The 25,362-nt window shown below is 42.7% G+C and overlaps 1 protein-coding gene across 1 annotated transcript; it reads right to left on the bottom strand.

Annotated features, from left to right (window-relative positions):
* Window positions 1–1,542: 1,542 nt before the first annotated feature.
* Window positions 1,543–22,496, bottom strand: LOC115145864 (protein FRG1-like). Its single transcript, XM_029687450.2, is given in 10 exon segments — window positions 1,543–1,822; window positions 2,127–2,237; window positions 10,800–10,891; window positions 11,111–11,136; window positions 11,139–11,214; window positions 11,503–11,617; window positions 11,902–11,959; window positions 21,840–21,962; window positions 22,078–22,145; window positions 22,356–22,496. Coding segments are annotated over 10 exon segments (765 nt in total). The 5' UTR covers window positions 22,415–22,496; the 3' UTR covers window positions 1,543–1,785.
* Window positions 22,497–25,362: the final 2,866 nt, after the last annotated feature.

The raw sequence follows: 25,362 nt of genomic DNA, 5'->3' as shown, positions 1-25,362 counted from the left end.
TCAATAGAATGGGATTATTGTAGTTAAAATTGGGCACAGGTTACTCATAAAACAACTGAAAGCACATTTAAGGGGTTGCGACAAAATGACTTTTTAAAGCTAATTCGCTTGTCAACAAATCCTGTTTTAAAACAGTTTGAAAAAGATGAGGAAAAGCTGAGGAGCCTTGTCATATTCACACGTTGACGCTGTAAATTTGACCAAATATGTAGAAAGAGGTCATCATTTCATGGAGTCTGTGAAGGAAGAAACAACATGGAAAAAGTAGTAAGCAAGTTAGGTCCCAAAAAAATGTAACATGTCAAATTAATGTGTTAGAGGTTTCATGATGCTTTTATCGAAATCAAAGTAAATCATTGTTCTACACATCAGTTGGTGTCTCCTATAAGCTTCAGTATGAGGACATACAATTAGCATTAAGGTACATCCTTGTAGCTGTGTGGGTTATTATAGTCAAAATGTCTTGGGATAAGTTGAGCCAATGGCAAGTTGAGAAAATTAAAGTTTGTTTTCTTCCCAGCTGAAATGCAAGGCATTATGGCTGGGATGAGGTAACAGGGCCTGCCTGGCCTATGTTAAAAGTACAACATGTTTGTAAGACTGTTAAAAGATACTTCAAATGATTAAAAGACAAAGCAATTGTGTTGAATTGTGTTTGGGAAATAAAGATAGACATGGTTTTAAAATGGTAATGGTGATATTTCATTCAGTAGACATTTGCAAGCAGCTTAAAGGATCCAACCCTTTTTTAAATGTTCACCTTAAAATTACATACCCAAATCTAACTGCCTGTAGCTCAGGACCTGAAGAAAGAATATGTATATTCTTGATACCGTTTGTGGAAATGTGAAATTAATGTAGGAGAATAACACATTTGATCTGCTAAAAGAAAGAAAAAAGCATGCATTTTTTTTGTACCATCATCTTTGAAAGAGAAAGGCTAGAATCTATTATTCCAGCCCAGGCACAATTTAGATTTTGGCAACTAGATGGCAGCAGTGTATATGCAAAGTTTTAGACGACTGATCCAATATAACCAGTGCATATCTGTTAAATGTATCAAGACTGCCCAAAATGTGCCTAATTGGTTTATTAATACATTTAAATTCATAATTGTGCACTCTCCTCAAACAATAGCATGGTATTATTTCACTATAATAGCTACTGTAAATTGGACGCGGGGGATACCGATTCCATAGAGGTGAACTTATCTTGCCCTGCGGCTCAGTTTACCACATACCAGGGGTAAGTTTTGCCAAGCTGTCAAAACTAAATGGTCACATGAATTTGGATTATTTCCAGGGATACACAACATCCTGAAATATGTAGATTTCTTTGCTGGAAAGAATACTATATTTCCCTTGACGGAGTGATGCTGTAAGCAAAGACTGGCTCAACTTACCCCCCTCTTTCCTACAGTATTCCCTAATAAACAAACATCAATGGACTGTCCCAAACATCTGACAGGTCTGCTGATCTGGGCAAAACAAAGATAGTGGTGGTAGGCATGTTGGCAATGATTTACAGGAAATACAATCCAGCTCACCATAACCACAACTGCAGTTTATTTATCTGAGAGATAACGCACAGGGAAACCCAGTGAAACAAGCTAATCGGTCTTCTGAGCAGCCAGCTAGGGAAGGGGTTTAGGGATTGAAATTACACAATCCCACAAAATGACTTTCTTTTACCCAAATAACATTTATTCATGATAAAAAATGAAACCCTTTTTGATTTTAACACAAGGAATTCAAAGACGAGTGGACAATCCATAAACTTGTATCTTCACTTGCAGTATCGGTCTGCTTTCATCTTGGCTCTCCTGTGGACAAAAAAAATGAAAAAAAGTCACAAGTGGTTATTTTTAGTCCTTACATCACCACTATCCACGAGACAATGTAAATAGCTATCATGTGACAAGTCAACAGTCATTTGGACCAGTTCCAGAGTGATTTTCTTGGAAAGGAAATTTGAATGTGTTGATCATTAAAACCAGTTTGTGTGTTGTTGTTTCGTTTGGGGCAGCTACAGCCACTGAAATAAAATGTCATTCATATATTGATGTCAATGGGAGACTGAATGAAAATGAGTTTAGGATTTGCCTCTTTATGAAGATGTTCTCCCACCTGTCTAACAGCTCTTCGTGGAACTTCCCGTCTTTCCGGGCCATCTTCAGTGTGGTGCTGTCCTCCTCGTTCACCCTCAGCCGCCTGTCCTGGAAACTCTGGAACTTCTTTCTGTAATATCAGAAATCTGTGTTCAGTGAGACTTATTGCACACGCAGTTATCATACAAAGTCTCATGATAAGACACAGAAGGACCAGTCACACCACTATCAAACACAAAGAATAGCGTCAGTGAACAAAAATCAAATAAAATGTTATTGGTCGCGTACAGATGTAATCGCAAGTGTAGTGAAATGCTTATGTTCATAGCTCCAACAGTACAGTAATACACAATGATACAAAACAAAACACACTCAAATCCCCCAAATAAAAGAATGAAGAAATATTAGAACGAGCAATGTCAGAGAATATAAACAACATTGCACTCTCTGGGGCATAAACCAGACTACCATTATCAATGACAAATGTGTATATAGCGACTTACGAGTGTAAGTACCGTGCTATTTCCATTGAAGTAAACAGTCCTGAAAGTAGATACATACAGAGTGCAACAGGGCCTCAAACAAACGCATAGATTTTTACAAGGTGCGCTAACGACATTTTAACTGTCATTGGTTTATGATTCACGGGCAGTGCTCGGTTCATGCAACACGCTCGGGGATGCTAAGCACTACATCACGATGACGGGCTCAAGAGCAGCCATTATCGTCACGTCAACATGATGAGTCCATCTCCCCCGTGTTTTCCTCCAAAATAAAATAAAAACGATGGAGAGAGAGGGGGGGAAGATAAAAAAAAACGGAAAACGAAGTTGAAAGGGGAAGAGGAGAAACGGAACACAATGACAGCCTTGTTCACGCTTAGCCCTCAGAACTTAATGGGCCGCCGCAGGCCGTAAAAGCGGCAGCGGCGTTCCGTTCTCGTTTCCATCCCCGCAGCTTTGGCTCTTCAATCAGCCTTTTAAGGGAGTGGGATTGATGAAGTGGCGCCCCTATGCTTCCCCCACCTTCTCCTCGCGCATCCGGGCCTGTGATTTAGTTGTCAAAATCTTGCCGGAGCGGAAGGTTGTCAGGTGAAAACTGGAGGGAAATCACTGTCTGTCTACGGAAGGTCACAGTGTTCAACCCCTCCACCTTCCTGGCTGTCTTTTCTACATAAAATACTTCACCCACCACTATGAGAACTAGTAGGTGAAGTTTAAAGGACAATTCCACCCCAAAATGTTTTGCATGTCAAAAATACATAAACTCAGCAACAACAAAAAAATACCTTCCCCTTTTCAGCACCCTGTCTTTCAAAGATCATTTGTAATCCAAATGACTTCAAAGAGTTTCATTGTAAAGGGTTTAAACACCGTTTCCTATGCTTGTTCAATGAACCATAAACAATGAATGAACATGCACCTGTGGAACTTCATTAACTTCTTGGTGACAGGGGGGCAGTATTGAGTAGCTTGGATGAATAAGGTGCGCAGAGTAAACTGCCTGCTACTCTGTCCCAGATGCTAATATATGCATATTATTAGTAGTATTGCATAGAAGAAAACACTGAAGTTTCTAAAACTGTTTGAATGATGTCTGTGAGTATAGCATAACTCATATGGCAGGCAAAAACCTGAGAAAGATCCAACCAGGTTTGTAGTTTTTCAACTCTTTGCCATTCCAATATACAGTGTAAATGGGATCATATTGCACTTCCTAAGGCTTCCACTAGATGTCAACAGTCTTTCGAACTTTGTTTGAGGCTTCTACTGTGAAATGGGGGGTCTATTGAGAGGCGAATGAGCCAGGTGTCTGGCAGAGTGCCACAGGCTCGTGAGGCGCGGTCACGAGAGTTAGCTCTCGTTCCGTTGTTTTTCTACAGACAATGGAAGATTTATTTATTTTTTGAATTTTACCCCCTTTTTCTCCCCAATTTCGTGTTATCCAATCTTGTCCAATCTACTATCTTGTCTCATCGCTACAACTCTCGTACAGGCTCGGGAGAGACGAAGGTTGAAAGTCATGCGTCCTCCGATACACAACCCAAGCCAGCCGCACCAATGATTCGGAGGAAACACCGTGCACCTGGAAGCCTTGGTTAGCGTGCACTGTGCCCGGCCCGCCACAGGAGTCGCTGGTGCGTGATCAGACAAGGATATCCCTACCGGCCAAACCCTCCCTAACCCGGACAACGCTATGCCAATTGTGCGTCGCCCCACGGACCTCCCGGTTGCGGCCTGTTACGACAGAGCCTGGGCGCGAACCCAGAGGTGGCACAGCTGGCGCTGCAGTACAGCGCCCTTCACCACTGCTCCACCCGGGAGGCCTACATTATTGAAGATTTATGATAAAAACATCCTAAAGATTGAGTCTATACTTAGTTTGACTAGTTTCTACACAAAATAACTTTTTTGAACCTTACGTCCGACGTTCGGCTGGACCTGAACGCGCGTTTGGATTTGTTTACCAAACGCCCTAACAAAAGAAGCTATTTGGACATAAATTATTAACTTTATCGAACAAATCAAACATTTATTGCGGAACTGGGAGTGCATTCTGATGAAGATCATCAAAGGTAAGTGAATATTTATAATGCTATTTCTGACTACACAATATGGCAGATATCTTTTTGGCTGCTTTGTTGTCTGAACGCTGTACTCAGATTATTGCATGGTTTGCTTTTTCCGTAACGTTTTTTTATTTTTAAAAATCTGACACAGCGGTTGCATTAAGGAGAAGTATATCTCTAATTCCATGTATAACACTTGTATTTTCATCAACATTTATGATGAGTATTTCTGTAAATTGAAATCTGTAAATCACCGCATGTTTTAGAACTACTGAACGTAACACGCCAATGTAAAATTCATTTTTTTAAATATAAATATGCATTTTAGCGAACAAAACAATAATGTATTGTGTAACATGAAGTCCTATGAGTGTCTTCTGATGAAGATCATCAAATATTAGCAATTTAATTTGCTGTATTTGTGCTTTTTGTGACTCCTCTCTTTGGCTGGAAACATGGCTGTGTTTTTCTGTGACTTGGTGCTGACCTAACAATCGTTTGTGGTCCTTTCGTTGTAAAGCCTTTTTGAAATCAGACACCGTGGCTGGATTAACGAGAATTCTATCTTTAAAATGGTGTAAAATACTTGTATGCTTGAGGAATTTTTAATTATGAGATTTTTGTTGTTTTGAATTTGGCATCCTGCACTTTCACTGGCTGTTGGCGAGGTGGGACGCTAACGTCCCACATATCCCAGAGAGGTTAAGACACTAACAGCTTACAGATGGTGGGCAATTAAGGTCACAGAAATGAAAACGTAGGACACTAAAGAGGCCTTTATACGGACTCTGAAAAACACCAAAAGAAAGATGCCCAGGGTCCCTGCTCATCTGCGTGAACGTGCCTTAGGCATGCTGCAAGGAGGCATGAGTACTGCAGATGTGGCCAGGGCAATAAATTGCAATGTTCATACTGTGAGACGCCTAAGATAGCGCTACAGGGAGACAGGATGGACAGCTGATCGTCCTCGCAGTGGCAGACCACGTGTAACAACACATGCACAGGATCAGTACATCCAAACATCACACCTGCGGGACAGGTACAGGATGGCAACAACAACTACCTGAGTTACACCAGGAATGCACAATCCCTCCATCAGTGCTCAGACTGTCCGCAATAGCCTGAGAGAGGCTGGACTGAGGGCTTGTAGGCATGTTGTAAGGCAGGTCCTCACCGGCAACAATGTCGCCTATGGGCACAAACTGACTGTCGCTGGACCAGACAGGACTGGCAAAAAGTGCTCTTCACTGACGAGTCGCAGTTTTGTCTCACCAGGGGCGATGGTCGGATTCACATTTATCGTCGAAGGAATGAGCGTTACACTGAGGCCTGTACTCTGGAGCGGGATCAATTTGGAGGTGGAGGGTCCGTCATGGTCTGGGGTGGTGTGTCACAGCATCATCGGACTGAGCTTGTTGTCATTGCAGGAAATCTCAACGCTGTGCATTACAGGGAAGACATCCTCCTCACTCATGTGGTACCCTTCCTGCAGGCTCATCCTGACATGACCCTCCAGCATACAGACATACTGCCTGTTCTGTGCGTGATTTCCTGCAAGACAGGAATGCCAGCGTTCTGCCATGGCCAGCGTAGAGCCCGGGATCTCAATCCCAGTGAGCACGTCTGGGACCTGTTGGATCGGAGGGTGAGGGCTAGGGCCATTCCCCCCAGAAATGTCAGGGAACTTGCAGGTTCCTTGGTGGAAGATTGGGGTAACATCTCACAGCAAGAACTGGCAAATCTGGTGCAGTCCATGAGGAAGAGATGCACTGCAGTACTTAATGCAGCTGGTGGCCACACCAGATACTGACTGTTACTTTTGACCCCCCCCCCCCCTTTGTTCAGGAACACATTATTCAAAGGCGGAGGTGTTGCTAACATTTACGATAGCAAATTTCAATTTACAAAAAAAAAAATGACGTTTTCGTCTTTTGAGCTTCTAGTCATGAAATCTATGCAGCCTACTCAATCACTTTTTATAGCTACTGTTTACAGGCCTCCTGGGCCATATACAGCGTTTCTCACTGAGTTCCCTGAATTCCTATCGGACCTTGTAGTCATAGCAGATAATATTCTAATCTTTGGTGACTTTAATATTCACATGGAAAAGTCCACAGACCCACTCCAAAAGGCTTTCGGAGCCATCATCGACTCAGTGGGTTTTGTCCAACATGTCTCTGGACCCACTCACTGTCACAGTCATACGCTGGACCTAGTTTTGTCCCATGGAATAAATGTTGTGGATCTTAATGTTTTTCCTCATAATCCTGGACTATCGGACCACCATTTTAATACGTTTGCAATTGCAACAAATAATCTGCTCAGACCCCAACCAAGGAACATTAAAAGTCGTGCTATAAATTCACAGACAACACAAAGATTCCTTGATGCCCTTCCAGACTCCCTCTGCCTACCCAAGGACGCCAGAGGACAAAAATCAGTTAACCACCTAACTGAGGATCTCAATTTAACCTTGCGCAATACCCTAGATGCAGTTGCACCCCTAAAAACTAAAAAAATTCTCATAAGAAACTTCCCTGGTACACAGAAAATACCCGAGCTCTGAAGCAAGCTTCCAGAAAATTGGAACGGAAATGGCGCCACACCAAACTGGAAGTCTTCCGACTAGCTTGGAAGGACGGTACCGTGCAGTACCGAAGAGCCCTTACTGCTGCTCGATCATCCTATTTTTCTAACTTAATTGAGGAAAATAAGAACAATCCGAAATTCCTTTTTGATACTGTCGCAAAGCTAACTAAAAAGCAGCATTCCCCAAGAGAGGATGACTTTCACTTTAGCAGTGATAAATTCATGAACTTCTTCGAGGAAAAGATTATGATTATTAGAAAGCAAATTACGGACTCCTCTTTAAACCTGCGTATTCCTCCAAACCTCAGTTGTCCTGAGTCTGCACAACTCTGCCAGGACCTAGGATCAAGAGAGACGCTCAAGTGTTTTAGTACTATATCTCTTGACACAATGATGAAAATAATCATGGCCTCTAAACCTTCAAGCTGCATACTGGACCCTATTCCAACTAAACTACTGAAAGAGCTGCTTCCTGTGCTTGGCCCTCCTATGTTGAACATAATAAACGGCTCTCTATCCACTGGATGTGTACCAAACTCACTAAAAGTGGCAGTAATAAAGCCTCTCTTGAAAAAGCCAAACCATGACCCAGAAAATATAAAAAACTATCGGCCTATATCGAAACTTCCATTCCTCTCAACATTTTTAGAGAGGGCTGTTGCGCAGCAACTCACTGCCTTCCTGAAGACAAACAATGTATACGAAATGCTTCAGTCTGGTTTTAGACCCCATCATAGCACTGAGACGGCACTTGTGAAGGTGGTAAATGACATTTTAATGGCATCGGACCGAGGCTCTGCATCTGTCCTCGTGCTCCTAGACCTTAGTGCTGCTTTTGATACCATCGATCACTACATTCTTTTGGAGAGATTGGAAACCCAAATTGGTCTACACGGACATGTTCTGGCCTGGTTTAGATCTTATCTGTCGGAAAGATATCAGTTTGTCTCTGTGAATGGTTTGTCCTCTGACAAATCAACTGTAAATTTCGGTGTTCCTCAAGGTTCCGTTTTAGGACCACTATTGTTTTCACTATATATTTTACCTCTTGGGGATGTTATTCGAAAACATAATGTAAACTTTCACTGCTATGCGGATGACACACAGCTGTACATTTCAATGAAACATGGTGAAGCCCCAAAATTGCCCTCGCTAGAAGCATGTGTTTCAGACATAAGGAAGTGGATGGCTGCAAACTTTCTACTTTTAAACTCGGACAAAACAGAGATGCTTGTTCTAGGTCCCAAGAAACAAAGAGATCTTCTGTTGAATCTGACAATTAATCTTAATGGTTGTACAGTCGTCTCAAATAAAACTGTGAAGGACCTCGGCGTTACTCTGGACCCTGATCTCTCTTTTGAAGAACATATCAAGACCATTTCGAGGACAGCTTTTTTCCATCTACGTAACATTGCAAAAATCAGAAACTTTCTGTCCAAAAATGATGCAGAAAAATGAATCCATACTTCTGTCACTTCTAGGTTAGACTACTGCAATGCTCTATTTTCCGGCTACCCGGATAAAGCACTAAATAAACTTCAGTTAGTGCTAAATATGGCTGCTAGAATCCTGACTAGAACCAACAAATTTGATGATATTACTCCAGTGCTAGCCTCTCTACACTGGCTTCCTTTCAAAGCAAGGGCTGATTTCAAGGTTTTACTGCTAACCTACAAAGCATTACATGGGCTTGCTCCTACCTATCTCTCTGATTTGGTCCTGCCGTACATACCTACACGTACGCTACGGTCACAAGACGCAGGCCTCCTAATTGTCCCTAGAATTTCTAAGCAAACAGCTGGAGGCAGGGCTTTCTCCTATAGAGCTCCATTTTTATGGAACGGTCTGCCTACCCATGTCAGAGACGAAAACTCGGTCTCAACCTTTAAGTCTTTACTGAAGACTCATCTCTTCAGTGGGTCATATGATTGAGTGTAGTCTGGCCCAGGAGTGGGAAGGTGAACGGAAAGGCTCTGGAGCAACGAACCGCCCTTGCTGTCTCTGCCTGGCCGGTTCCCCTCTTTCCACTGGGATTCTCTGCCTCTAACCCTATTACAGGGGCTGAGTCACTGGCTTACTGGGGCTCTCTCATGCCGTCCCTGGAGGGGGTGCGTCACCTGAGTGGGTTGTTTCACTGTTGTGGCCATCCTGTCTGGGTTGGCACCCCCCCCTTGGGTTGTGCCGTGGCGGAGATCTTTGTGGGCTATACTCAGCCTTGTCTCAGGATGATAAGTTGGTGGTTGAAGATATCCCTCTAGTGGTGTGGGGGCTGTGCTTTGGCAAAGTGGGTGGGGTTATATCCTTCCTGTTTGGCCCTGTCCGGGGGTGTCCTCGGATGGGGCCAGTGTCTCCTGACCCCTCCTGTCTCAGCCTCCAGTATTTATGCTGCAGTAGTTTGTGTGTCGGGGGGCTGGGGTCAGTTTGTTATATCTGGAGTACTTCTCCTGTCCTATTCGGTGTCCTGTGTGAATCTAAGTGTGCGTTCTCTAATTCTCTCCTTCTCTCTTTCTTTCTCTCTCTCGGAGGACCTGAGCCCTAGGACCATTGCCCCAGGACTACCTGACATGATGACTCCTTGCTGTCCCCAGTCCACCTGGCCATGCTGCTGCTCCAGTTTCAACTGTTCTGCCTTATTATTATTCGACCATGCTGGTCATTTATGAACATTTGAACATCTTGGCCATGTTCTGTTATAATCTCCACCCGGCACAGCCAGAAGAGGACTGGCCACCACACATAGCCTGGTTCCTCTCTAGGTTTCTTCCTAGGTTTTGGCCTTTCTAGGGAGTTTTTCCTAGCCACCGTGCTTCTACACCTGCATTGCTTGCTGTTTGGGGTTTTAGGCTGGGTTTCTGTACAGCACTTTGAGATATCAGCTGATGTACGAAGGGCTATATAAATAAATTTGATTTGATTTGAATTTCAGTTAGTCACATGTCTGTGGAACTTGTTCAGTTTATGTCTCAGTTGTTGAATCTTATGTTCATACAAATATTTACACATGTTAAGTTTGCTGAAAATGAAGTTTATATGCAGCCAGAATCTTGTAGTTTGCATCATATGATGCAAAATGAATCACATCGGCTGTATTTCTGATTTTGAAAGTTACATATCTTAAATCTGATAAGATTTTGGGACTATATTAACAATAAACGAATGAAACAAATACCAAAAGATAGTTTTTGGGTGGAGTTTTCCTTGAACTGTGATGCATGCATTACTGAACTGGTATATGGTATAATTTCAGTACTGCACTTTAATTTAGGTTACAGTTCAGTGTTGATCCTTGTTGGGCATATCTGACAAAGGTCTGTCTTCAAGTTTTTCATAAATGCATAAAACATTGTTTGTCATGATATAGGGCAGGCCATTGCATTTCCTATACCTTTACCATGAATTAAGTTCATTTGGACAAGACCAGCCGTACAACAGGGGTTACAACCTCTCTAGACTAGAGGGCATGGAATCACCACCTTGTATGATTACCGCTGCAAATGTTGCTGCCACTGACATAGGTAGACAGACGGTACATACACGTAGTTGAGCTCGCAGTTCTTCACGTTGCCCCTGTCCTCGTCGGCAATGTCGTCGTTCCGCTTGACCTCCCTCTCCGCGCATGACCGGATCTGTTCATCACCATTTAGAGAGGCAGAAGGAGAGAGGGGGGAAAACACAAAACAGTTGCATGTTGAATAGCAATATCCTGGCTCCCCCCTAATGTTCAGAGACATTTTGTTTTTTCATTCCGTCACCAACTTCAGACTCCCCGATGGTGATGTAATTTCTATATTATAGATGGGAGGGGGGGGGGATTATGGAGTGACCTTGTGAAATATATACATCACCTTAACCATCTCGTCTTCCCCGCCAACTTGCTCTTGGCCTCAATGTCCCCACTTTCACTGTAGGAGATGAAACAGCTATTTGCTGCCATGAGAGCCATTTTGCCCTTGGAAAAAAAATGGAAGACAAAACAGAAATGAAATGAAGAGATTAGTTGACAGATGAGTTTCACCTCATGCTGATACACCATTTGCGAGGTAAAAGCTCAATTATATGCAGAGAGCGTCAAGCTTTCTCTCCGATACGCATCAACAAAGCAACAAGCTGTGAGGAAAACGAGCTTTATCTATACCTAGGGTTACTATGCAACAAATTCTATATGATATGGCATTATATCACAGTCTTTATATGCATTGACTTTGATGTTTTTTTGACTGGCAGTTGCTTCACTCACTTCCTGGAAAACAGGTTCCCACTGTTCCCGGGAGCCGATGGCGTCGGAACGCCCCACCACGACCCCCTCCGAGGTGATCCCTAGATACTTCCCATAGCCAGACTTCAGGGCTACCCTGGGGGGGAACACAGTAGAACAAAATTCATTCCTGGATAATGGCAATTTGTTTTGAGTGTCTAACAACTTTTCCAAAGTCTATTCAAAGATCATTTGAACAACAGAAGCGAAGCTCCTTTATAACGTTGTAATTAAAATCCAATTTTGTATTTACAAAATTGTATACCTGCAGAGACTGTAAGTGTTCTTCCAAAGTCTATTATAACTCACCAGGATACATTCCATTCAGATTTGGGGGGAGAGGAAGTCAACATAAAATGTGCGTAGGTGATATTTACGCACCTAGAGTCTGACAACTTGATGGCAGTGAATTGCTCCGGGGGGTCTGGCCCTTCGTCGTCTGCAAATATCAAAGAGTCACAAATCACTTTTTGATATTCTAAAAATCAGAGCATTCTCTCTTTATCATCCCAGAGGAGCCTTCGTTTTGGTTTAATGAGGATTAAAAACAAGATGAGTCTTTACTATCACTTCAAACATTTGGGAGCTTGGCTCTGCCGACTTAACATTCAGAGTGTCGAGACGTGTACGATTAGCATTTCTCACGTTCTCTCGCCAGGTTCGTGATCTTGAGAAAGAAAAACGAAAATCTGTCGCAGTGGTGCCAATACAATGCATTTTGATCACGGTGTGTCATTCTGAAAACAGACCATTTGCATAATTTCCTCAAGCAGCGGGTCTACCCTTGAGACGTACTGACGTAGAGCCTTCATGTTTTACTAATGCTTCATGGTCATTTATAAACACACAACCTCGGGCTACACGACGTTGCTGTTGGGTGCTATTGATCACCTACACCCACCCTAATCTCGGAAACCCAGACCTCAAATCTTGCGTAATTCCATCAGATGCTTGATTAGGTTCTGGGGTGAGATGTATGAGAACAGATACTATAAGACTAGAGAAGTCTCCAACCCCTTAAAACGGAAACTCTCAGCTAAAGGCTCCATCCACCCTTTCAGAAATTGTTCCACCTGTAATCATTTCTTGAAATTCCCCGCCCCAATTTAAGCACCGTCGTCACACAATCCTGATCTGGCCAAATAACCAGCGACGGAAAACCAAAGCACCGGGACTACTGTTGCTCGTTAGTCATCGTAGTCCATCCACACGAGATTAAACCCACCCTGACCGATGTAAAATTATAGGCAATCCTTATCCTGAGTTCCAAAACTCTTCTCTGGCTTTGTAGGCTCGGCCCTAATTTGTGTTCTCTGTCACCTGGAGCTGCATGGCAAATTGTCCAGGAACAAAGGACAATTCTCAAGGACAAGTCAGTCCTTCTCCCTCTAAGGGGCCAAAATGTACATCTGTTACAGTATCCAGAGGACTGACAATAAAATGAGTGATAGAATAATGCTTTAATATCTATGTTTGGTATCTATCTGAAACCTGTTCACTGAGGATAACTCTGATGCTAACGATATGGATGTATCTTGTATAAGGTGAACTCTGAATTACTATATCCAAAAAGGTTTTATGGTCCTCTGTCTTATTTACGTTGGTCTCACACAAGCCTTTTTTATTTTTTTAATGTGACACTGTGGAGATTGGGCATGGGAGTGTGGTATTCTTGGTAACTTGGTATCGTTTGATTGGTTAACGGTGGTTGGTTTTTGGGTTGAAAGGTTACACCTTCAAATGTTATAAATGGAATGAAATGCCTTTGTTCTCCCTCTTATCCTGTATCCAGTCCATGGAGGAAGGTTGTATGATCAATTCTCATTTCCTAGACTTCTAGGCCCAACGTTGTTCATGCGTTGTCCTGTAAGTTAACCTTAGGATCTATATGCTTGGAATATTGCCTAATGCTTGCTTGTATATATGCATTATCTTTATGGAGTCAGAAACATTTTAATAGGCTAATTGCTTAGCATGTGATGTATAATATACTGAATATTTACATGTCAAATATTACTGCCCAATATAGCTTCATGTCCTAGTGTCCTTTCTCATCAGTGATGGATAAAAGTTCTGGAAGGATTTCTACCTTATTGCTTTGACCTATCATGTATGTTTTTCTCTAAATATAACCTTTATTTATTTAACTAGGCAAGTCAGTTAAGAACAAATTCTTATTCACAATGACGGCCTACTCCGGCCAAACCTGGACAACGCTGGGCCAATTGTGCGCCGCCCGATGGGACTCCCAATCACGGCCGGATGTGATACAGCCTGGATTTGAACCAGGTACTAGATTGACGCCTCTTGCACTGAGACGCAGTGCCTTAGACCGCTGAGCCACTTGGGAGCCCTGACAGATCAGTGGCACTGATGAAAGGAAGCTAAGTAATCATACAGAGAAACACTCCGTAAGGATGTGACCATCACAGGTTCTCACAACATTAGGGAAGTTAAAGAGGGGAAAGTCTGTCAATTTCAAGGACAGATTGATGCATATTGGGAAACCACACCGCTGTGTGCAATCATTTGGGCATTGGGATAGCAAATAAAATCCCTAGGCTCACATACCTCCATGTTTCTCAGACCACAATAGTCAGATAGACAGGTTATAGTCTAATCATATTTCATCCCCTAAAGCAGGCATACAGCTCCCTGTGACCCTTGAGTTTACTCAGAGGGCATTCACAACGTCTCCTGAATCCAGTGACTAAGCACCTCTAGGGCTTTTCTCAGCTTGAGAGGGCTAAACTATTCTAGATGGGTTTCCTTCTTACTGAAAATCCCATAAAAGTGCAGAAACATCATCTCTCTCTCTCCCTGTAACTCTATTTCTCTTTCATCTCATTTAAAATGTGCCTGCCTCCCGAGTTAGAGCCTCACCAAGGGAATAGGAATGGTTGATGTTTTTATCTCCTGGCGCATTTTCCCCTCTTCAATAAAAAAAACGTGAGCTGAATCCCAGGTCTGCATTTCTGTCTTCAGAGGGTGGATGGGGGGGGTTTATTGAACATTTCTTAAACATGTCTCGCCTTAGGGCAGAGAATCTTTGCCTGGAAACTCCCATTTAGTCTAGCTTGGCTAGTTAGGTTAGGTGCTCCACCCCCAAGTCAAGTCCTTTTGCCTGAGGCTCAGGGTCTGTAATGGGGCTCTGGCCTGCTAGTCAGTGGGACTAACTGTGGGGAGATGAAGCATGTCATCTGTGAGCCTTTGATTCAAAGATGTGATTCCAGCACACGTTGGCAATGTCCCTCTAACTTGTCATGCACGCCAACTTGGAACGGTAAACATACCATCGAAATGAAATGGTTTGTGCTGATCTTTCCTGTTCATTTTAGATTTTAGATGACTGTTTTCACCTTAGCCTACCATGTGGGTCCGGATATTCGCAACAGATGCCATCTATCGTGGACCCCAGACACAATTCCATTTGGTGGTATGAAAACACGTGACCAATTTAAAAGTTGTGCTGCAAAACTATCCATTTAAGAGGCAAGGAATCACAATGACATTAGTTCAATGATACTCATGTGGATCTTTGCCTGTTACCTTGTTGCATTCTAACCCATCAACAGAGCTGTGCAATACATTTCCTCCATGTAAATGATTTCATTGTCTGCAAGTGGATGGGCACCATAAATCGTAGCTAGCACCGGATTCATATTGATGATATCCAATAACATGCTTGAGAGGACAAAGAAATGGATTAATGCCTGGTGTGTGTGTGTGTGGAGGAGCAATTCCAGCTTCCTCTCTAAACCATTACCCGGCAAGCTGTGCAGAAATGAATGTCCTAATAGCTTCTGGAACAACATAGTAGTTCAGTTCTCCCTTTCATTTTACATGTCCACTCTCTCAGAGTGTGATTTCAAATTGATTTAGAACGAAAACGCCACTAAATCTTATACCGTTTAGGACAAAATTCAAAACGCTTGGTACTTCACGCAGGCAGCCATCGAATGCGGCGGTCTTCGAAAATGCAAGAAAATGGAGGAAACAATTAGGGAGTTCCCCCCCCTTATTCTCCACAAATTAATGACACTAAAAATTGCCTGCCGCTTTGCCAGGCTATCCACGCTAATGGAACGCAATGTCCATTACAGCTCTTAAGGTTTGCTCTCTTCGTATTAGAATAGAATGGAACATGAGAGAACTAGGATCTTCCTCCATTCTCTTATGGGATTCACTCATTCCTGTCAATTTCCAGCTCCATTTACTCTGCCTATAATGCCGGATTATAGAATCCGTTGCAGACAAAAAAAATGTCTTTTAAAATGTATTTTTTTCTCCCCAATTTCGTGATATCCAATTGGTAGTTAGAGTCTTGTCCCATCGCTGCAACTCCCGTACGGACCACACTGCTTCTTGACAAACTGCTCGCTTAACCCGGAAGCCAACCGCACCAATGTGTAGGAGGAAACACCGTACAGCTGGCGACCAAAGTCAGCGTGCATGCGCCGAGCCGCCACAGGACATCCCTGTCGGCCAAACCCAGATGACACTGGGCCAATTGTGCGCTGCCTCATGGGTCTCCTGGTCACGGCCGGCTGCGACACAGCCCGGGATCGAACATGGATCTGTAGTGACGCCTCTAGCACTGCCTTCGACCGCTGCGCCACTCGAGAGGCCCTGATGCAGACAATGTAAGTAAATACAAGTGACATGCTGGGCTGGCTTGCATTTAAAAAATGACTTGATAAGAAGGAACAATCAACAGGACCACTTCAGATTTTTCTCTCTAATCTTGTTAGTTTGAATTGCAAGGCTTAACAAAGTGAAATCTTTTAAGAATTTACAGTAATTTTAGAGTGACTTATTCTGACAACTTGAGTAACGTTGCCATCTAAAATGGTTGAACCGCCTTGACTTAAGCCATTTAAGTTCAAACAATGTGTGCTCAAGCTACCAGTTGAGAGACCAAACCTTACTATAACCATAATGTATGATGATTATAGGCAAATCAAGTTCCAATTGAAACTACGCTCCAATTAGTTTTTCTGAGGCACGAAGATGCCTTTAGTTTAGTGGGCCAACCTGTTTTGAGTTGTGCAGACCACCCAAGTTCGAGATACCCTGGTTGGTATCATTGGTGCAAGTCACTTGAATCACAGTTGATTTCAGCAGCTGAGTTCCTAGGGATTCTACAGTAACGAGGGAATTAAGAAGTGTTTCGGCGTTTAGCTTGCACAACTACCCTCTCAAAGATCCTGCAACATCTGGCCTGGTTCCACAGCTACACCAGCGGAAGAAGGTAAAGGATGACTGCGAATTTAGCCCCCGGTCAGAGGCCACTTCCGGTGTGCCACAAGAGGGCGTGGTCTCACCACATCCGTTTCTCCTTCACATGTCCACCTGAAAAGTTGTCTTCAGTGACACTGGGTATGCTGATGATGTGGGGCTGTCCCAAGCCATATACCACTAACCAGCATCCAGGAGGACACTTCCATGGGCTTGGAGGCAAAGCAGCTGGATGAGTTGGCTACATCCAACATGCTCCTGACCGGGAAAAAGTCTATGGAAATCCGGACATGCTTTTAGAGAGACCCTCCACAACCTGTACCACTCATCCCAGGAGGACAGGAAGCACCAGTGGAAACAACAACCAAGTATCTTGATTTTCATCTAGACTCTAACCTCAGTGGTGACACACACGTGGAGCAGTCAGTGAGGGGAGGCCTCAAAACGCCTGCACTTTTTGACTGTTCTTGACAGAAATGGCCTACCCACTGAAGATCTGGTCACAGTCTATACTACCCTGGTGAGGACTGGTCTGGAACACGGTGGAGTGCTGTTAGTTGGATGCAACAAAAAGCAGCAGGCCCAACTGGACAGGGTGCAGAGGAGGGCCCTGAGGATCATCTCCAGAAGTGGAGCAGTCCAACCACAGCTCCAGTCACTGCAGAGCAGGCTGCAGTGCACCTGGCAAGGTACATGCACACTCAAACACACATCTGCTCCATCTAATAAAGGGATGTGAGTGCACCACCAGGCTCAGAGAAACAGACTGTCCTCTATTACTGCCCGTATTATACATTTAAAAAACACCACACTACCCACTGCTGTCAGACTGTACAATAACATGGAACCCAAACCAGCTGCGCGCGTGCACAAATTTATTTTGTCCCCCCACACCAAACGCATCACGACACACAGGTTAAAATATCAAAACATTTATGGAAATTTAGCTAGCTAGCTTGCACTTGCTAGCTAATCTGTCCTATTTAGCTAGCTTGCTGTTGCTAGCTAATTTGTCCGGGATATAAACATTGAGTTGTTATTTTACCTGAAATGCACAAGGTCCTCATCTCCGACAATTAATCCACACATAAAACGGTCAACCGAATCGTTTCTAGTCATCTCTCCTCCTATTAGGCTTTTTATTCTCTGGACATTATATTGCGATTGGCAAGTTTCATAAATTAGGTGCATTACCACCACTGACCTCGTTCGTCTTTCAGTCACCTGCTTCTATAAACCAATGAGGAGATGGGAGAGGCAGGACTTGCAGCGCGATCTGCGTCACAAATAGAACTGACTTCTATTTTAGCCCTCGTTGGACGATCGTTGGATCGCCCGAGCAGTGTGGATGCAATAATTGAATAATATACATTTCTAAATTTATTTTGCAACGCACGCGATGCGAGCGGTGTAGTCAGCCTGTAATTCTAGCTCTTACATATTTTCAAAGTAGACCTACTCTCTTTTTTTAAATTCAGTTTTCCATCATCAAAAGAAAATGTCCAGGAATACACTACATATACAAAAGTATATGGACAACCCTTCAAATTTGTGGATTCTGCTATTTCAGCCACACCCGTTGCTTACAGGTGTATATGAAGAAATAAAAGTGAGCACACAGCCAAGCAATCTCCATAAACAAACAATGGCCTTACTGAAGAGCTCAGTGACTTAGTGACTGTCATAGGATGCCACCTTTCCAACAAGTCAGTTCATCAAATTTCTGCCTTGCTAGAGCTGCCCCAGTCAACTGTAAATACTGTTATTGTGAAGTGGAAACATCTAGGAGCAACAATGGCTCAGCCGCAAAGTGGTAGGCCACACAGGCTCACAGAACGGGACCGCCAAATGCTGAAGTGCGTAGTAGAGGTCGACCGATTATGATTTTTCAATGCCGATACCGATTATTGGAGGACCAAAAAAATCCGATACCGATATTTGTAATATACATTTGTAATAATGACAATTACAACAATACTGAATGAACACTTATTTTAACTTAATATAATAAATACATAAACATTGATTCCGTCTCAAATAAATAATGAAACATGTTAAATTTGGTTTAAATAATGCAAAAACACAGTGTTGGAGAAGAAAGTAAAAGTGCAATATGTGCCATGTAAAAAAGCTAATGTTTAAGCTCCTTGCTCAGAACATGAGAACATATGAAAGCTGTTGGTTCCTTTTAACATGAGTTTTCAATATTCTCAGTTAAGAAGTTTTGTAGGTTGTAGTAATTATAGGACTAGTTATCTCTATACCATTTGTATTTCATATACCTTTGACTATTGGATGTTTTTATAGGCACTATCGTATTTCCAGCCTAATATCGGGAGTTGATAAGCTTGAAGTCATAAACATCGCTGTATTCAAGCAAGCTGTTTGAAAGAATGCTTACGAGCCTGCTGCTGCCTACCACCGCTCAGTTAAACTGCTCTATCAAATATCAAATCATAGACTTAATTATAATATAATAAACACACAAATACGAGCCTTAGATCACTAATATGGTCAAATCCGGAAACTATCATTTCGAGAACAAAACGTTTATTCTTTCAGTGAAATACAGAACCGTTACGTATTTTATAAAACGGGTGGCATCCATAAGTCTAAATATTTGTTACATTGCACAACCTTCAATGTTTTGTAATAATTATTTAAAATTCTGGCAAATTAATTACGGCCTTTCTTAGGAAGAAATGGTCTTCACACAGTTCGCAACGAGCCAGGCGGCCCAAACTGCTGCATATACCGACTGCTTGCACAGAACGCAAGAGAAGTGACACCCTTTTCCTAGTTAATATTGCCTGCTAACATGAATTTCTTTTAACTAAATATGCAGGTTTAAAAAATGTATAATTGTGTATTGATTTGAAAAAAGGAATGGATGTTTATGGTTAGGTACATTGGTGTAACGACAGTGCTTTTTTCGCGAATGCGCTTATTAAATCATCACCCATTTGGCGAAGTAGCCTGTGATTCGATGATAAATTAACGGGCACCACAAGCTAGTTAAACTAGTAATATCATCAACCATGTGTAGTTAACTAGTGATTATGTTAATATTGATTGTTTTTATAAGATACGTTTAATGCTAGCTAGCAACTTACCTTGACTCCTTGCTGAACTCGCGTAACAGGTGGTCAGCCTGCCACGCAGTCTCCCCGTGGAGTGCAATGGAATCGGCCATAATCTGCGTCCAAAAATGCCGATTACCGATTGTTATGAAAACTTGAAATCGTCCCTAATTACATCGGTCGACCTCTAGTACGTAGCGCGTAAAAACCGTCAGTCCTAATAAAATGGGTTTCCATGGCCGAGCAGCCATGCGCAATGCAAAGAGTTGGCTGGAGTGGTGCCATTGGACTCTGGAACAGTCGAAACGCGTTCTCTCTGTTTGGCAGATGCCAGGAGAATGCTACCTGCCCCAATGCATAGTGCCAACTGTAAAGTTTGGTGGAGGAAGAATAATGATCTGGGGCTGTAGGGTAGCCTAGTGGTTAGAGCGTTGGGCTAGTAACCGGAAGGTTGCAAGTTCAAACCCCCGAGCTGGCAAGGTACAAATCTGTCGTTCTGCCCCTGAACAGGCAGTTAACCCACTGTTCCTAGGCCGTCATTGAAAATAAGAATTTGTTCTTAACTGACTTGCCTAGTTAAATAAAGGTAAAATAAAAAAAATGGTTCGGGCTAGGCCCCTTGTACCAGTGAAGGGAAATATTAACACTACAGCATTGACATGCTAGACAATTCTGTGCTTCCAACTTTGTGGCAACAGTTTGGGGAAGGCAATTTCCTGTTTCAGCATGACAATGCCCCCATGCACAAACCGAGGTCCATACAGAAATGGTTTGTCGAGATCGGTGTGGAAGAACTTGACTGGCCTGCACAGAGAGCCCTGACCTCAACCCCATCAAATATCTTTGCGAGCCAGGCCTAATCGCCCAACATCAGTGCCTGACCTCACTAATGCTCTTGCGGCATTAGTCCCCGCAGCAATGTTTCAACATCTAGTGGAAAGCCTTCCCAGAAGAGTGGAGGCTGTTATAGCAGCAAAGAGGGGCACCAACTCCATATTAATGCCCGTGACTTTGGAATGAGATGTTCGACAAGCAGGTGTCCACATACTTTTGCTCATGTAGTGTATGTATCCAAGTGTATTATGTATCCAAGTGTTCTGCAGTATGTTCATGCCATGTACTATGTATCTAAGTGAATGTTTTATTTTGCTATTTTCTATGCAATTTTTTTATGATGTAAATTCTGCATTTCTTTCAGTTTTTCTGTGATGAATAATGTCAAACTAAAGGCTACTCAGTGTTCCTGTCTTGTGATGAGTAACCCTACCCCAAAGATTTGTGTTCACTTTCTGAGCACTTCTACAATGGGCAAATAGGTATGGAAAGTTTAGTTCAAATCAAACGGGGTGCTGTCAAAAAGTGAGTGAATTCAAAAGGATTTACCCATAGGTCTTGAATTGTGCAGACATCTACTATTTGACACCCGTGGTTTGCAATCTCTCCAACTCTTTGTGTTTCATAAGTCTCAAACAGTAATCTGTATGTAAACAAATCAAAAGTTCCACTACGTTAAACCTCCCTCACTGCTCCCTGGTAACAGGTGGAGCAGGAGAGTGAGAGCTGTAACAGGGACTCGACCCCTAACTCAAGCAGTGCAGAGGTGAAAGCCTAACGGACTGTACCACAAAAGCCTCTGGGTTGAGGCAGTACAACGCTTCCATACACCACTTAATCAAGCATAACATTTTAGGATCACACACACACACACACACACACACACACCAACACTTCAAAATGAACCCTGTCGACAGTGGCGTATCAAAAAGCAAAATGACTCTCGAAACACTCCCCCCTTTCCAATCAAGTAGCATAACAACCTAGTATGGCACACAGCAAATTGTGTGCATCATCATCATGCATTAATGACAACACACATGACACCCTACTCCCTATATTATTGTGCACTACGTTTGGCCAGAGCTCTACGTGGCTCTAATGAGATGTGGTGCACTATAAAGGAAATAGTGGGTAGATTTAGCTAAAGACACACTCCTTTCTTACCTTGATGTGGTGCACCAACTGTGAACAGACCGGTATCCAGGGCATGGATGTAGGAATTAGTCTGCATCTCTATCGCAACCGTTCCTGAAATCTCCCCAAAGCCACTAATACACCACCATCCACCTAGAAAGCAGAAATAAAACATAGTTGTTTGCTACTTTGTGGAATATCATAATAACCATTTTTTCAATTTAGCTACATATTTAGCTAACTGCAGATTGACCAGCAAACAACATACCAACAATATCAGGTTTATCTTGCGCATCATCTCTTTTTCTCTTCTTATCCTTGTGCTTCTTCTTCTTTCTACAAGACAATTGTGGATCAACATTAGCAAGGTCAAATTAGAAATCGGGAAAATAGCAAAGAGTTAGCTAGCTAACATTAGCCAGTAGCTAACTGTTCATGCCTGGTCAGTCAATGAATGATAGCTAGCTAGATAGCATTATTAGCCAGCTTGATTCGCCATATTCTACACAAACAAATATTGAATTCGATGTTGAGAAATAAACGCACCCATTGTTCAGTCCTTTCAAAACAAGTTTTGTTGTTTTCACTTTTGAATATTCAGCCATATCTTCAGATTATGGTAAACTAGCTAACAACATACACAAACGAAAACAACACGGGAGTACGGTGCCCGTCGAGGTAAGAACGAATATCACTTAACAAACGAGCGACATCTATTGTTTGGAGAATATATTACATTGTATGTGTTCAGATTCGGAATAATGCATAGTTTGTTTTTCTTTTGTGCTAAAAGTTGGTGTGTAACTAATTATGTGTTACTAGGTGTGACAGAGAGTCGCACATTATATATATAATTTCACTGTTTGTCTACATAACCTGGTTCAAACATTCATGACATTACCCTGAAGAAGGTACAGTGATGCCAAAACATTTGTGGTTTACCCAATAAATTACTGGAAGCTTATATAGAGTGTGACTTTCTTTACTCGCTGTTGGTCAGCAGTCAGCACCTCTAATAACTTTTTAGACTAGGTGTGCCAGAGACAATCACACACACACGTGCTCTTAAACTTGCACATGCACACACTCAAAATATCACCCCAACTCACACACACACACATGCATGCCGTAGTCAAGGGGCAGCTTAAGTGCCCAGTCTCACATAGAGTGGGTCTCTGTAAACTACCTGAGTCCAGGCCAAGGCTGGCAGTGTGAGTGTGAGGGAGATTGACTGTCTGTCTCCTGGCTCAGAGGGGTACTGGAGTTTGGCTTTTCTCTTAATAGACTGTGTGTCTGCTGTCCCTGACCAGCAAATTACTGTAAATTACTTCCCAGACGTTGGTTCTGTTTTTTCATTCACCAAGACTCCCGGAGGGGCTGAAAGAGAGCATGAACACAGACCAATGCACACACACAAATGTATTCCACTTCAACGAACACGCTGCTCAACATCACACAATGTGCCAGAAGAGTTTGTCACTGACACCACCGACTGCTAGCAGGTACATGGCATTGTGTCAAATTCCTGCACCAATTCCTCCCAGAGTCTTCGTTGAAACAATCAACCTGTGAGCCATAGCAGATATCAACCTCCCGAGAAAGGGGTGCGCTCAAACTAATGTTTTTACTAATGACACCCCATTAAGGAAGAATAGCCCAATCAGGAAGCCTGTGACGGGAGGTAATAAATCATTGGATGACAGTGTCAGGAAGTAAAATTAATGAGACAGAAGCTTGTGCAACCTGCCCTATGTGGCAGCTGTGTTTCTCAGAGCTTAAAAGTCACGCAGACAAAGAGGAGAGACTCTGAAGTCAATTAAATGCTTTCCGTGATGATAAATGGTCATTTTAGGGAGTTGTATTGGCTCCTTGTTAGTTGATATTACAATTTACAATCAATAAATCAATCAAATGTATTTTATATAAAGCCCTTTTCACATCAGCAGTTGTCAAAGTGTTTTTACAGATACCCAGCCTAAAACCCCAAAGGGCAATCAATGTAGAGGCAGATGCACAGTGGCTTGGAAAACTCCCTGGAAGGCACAGAGCTATAAGAGAAACCAGGATCCAAGGGTTGGCCAGTCTTCTTCTGGCTGTACCGGGTAGAGTTTTAAGTAAGACAAATCAAATCAGCAAGGACATGTCAGGTGTAAGCAATATGGTGAAATTCCCTCACACCCTTCTACTTTCCCTCACTCCCTTCCACTGTAGTTTGGAAAGAAATTAGGCAATTCGATTGGATCACACCCCATTAACATTTCTCAAATGGTAAGATTGTAGGGAAAGTTCTCTAGATGCTAGACTTTTAAAAATTATTCAGATATTGCAGCGATAACAAAATTCGATAATAAACATTGCTGCTTCTGAAAATGTTTTGACGAGTTTGAGTCGGTGGAGCGAATAATACCAAATCAATTTGCAAACAAAAATGTTAGTCTTGTTGAGAAGTCACCGCAGTTTAGATTTTACTGTTTCTGACACAACTATTAAATCTGTTTCAAGCAAACACACAAATGAAAGCGCTCTCTGTGGATGTTTAGATTGGCTGTTTCCCAAAATGTACCACATTCCCTTTATAATGCTCTACTTTTGACCAGAGCCCTATAGGCCCTGGTCAAAAGTAGTGCACTACAAAGGGAATAGGGTGCATTTTGGACTCAAACTCTTATCTCTTTGTAATTGAGCCCTGTGATTTTCTCTTTCTGTTCTTTGCCTCTTTTTCGTGTACTTAAAATGCATTTTATCTAATAAGTCTTCCTGCCCCATTAGCTGCCTTTCAGCTGTGAAGGAAAATTCTTCGTCCTTTACGTGACCAAGACACAAAACAAGAATAACAAAAAAATTGGTTTAGGAAATAGTGTTTCAGAGAGAAGAGAGACGTTAGTGGAATTTGGTTGAGTGGCATTTTAGTTTGACTTCTAAAAGTGAAGGGATTATGACAGTTAACTATGAAAAACCCTTTGAAAGTTAATATCAAAGTGCAAGCACGCGCATGAGCACACACACACACACACACACACACACACACACACACACACACACACACACACACACACACACACACACACACACACACACACACACACACACACACACACACACACACACACACACACACACACACACACGTACCCAAGCACACACCACAGTAAACTATGAACCCTATGATGATGGCTATGCACACAGTAAGTAGTTAAATGCCCAGGAAAGCAATCCCTTTTGTAAAATGATGAGATTGACCAGAGGTGTTCCTAAATAACAGCTATTCAGTAAAAAGCATCTTGAGGACTGAGTGCTCCCACGTCAGATAACGGCAGACAGTACGAGACGTCACAATTGATAGGAACTGACATGCAACCCTCCCTTCCCTCTCTCTCCCTCTCTCCCTCCTTGTCCCCCTCCTCTCCCTCCGTTCCTTTCCCCCAAACCATTAGCACTAGTCCCTCAACTCCTGTTCAGCCCGCCTTGCAAACATAAGTGCCGTCTACTCTCTCCCGCAACCACCTCCTTCCTCTCTCTCCCATGTCACTCAAATCCTTCCTGCGAGGACTGG

Source organism: Oncorhynchus nerka, linkage group LG18, assembly GCF_034236695.1.
Source record: "Oncorhynchus nerka isolate Pitt River linkage group LG18, Oner_Uvic_2.0, whole genome shotgun sequence".
NCBI lineage: Eukaryota > Metazoa > Chordata > Actinopteri > Salmoniformes > Salmonidae > Oncorhynchus > Oncorhynchus nerka.
The sequence above is the reverse complement of the archived record's forward strand: the minus strand, read 5'-3'. Positions and strand labels throughout refer to the sequence as shown.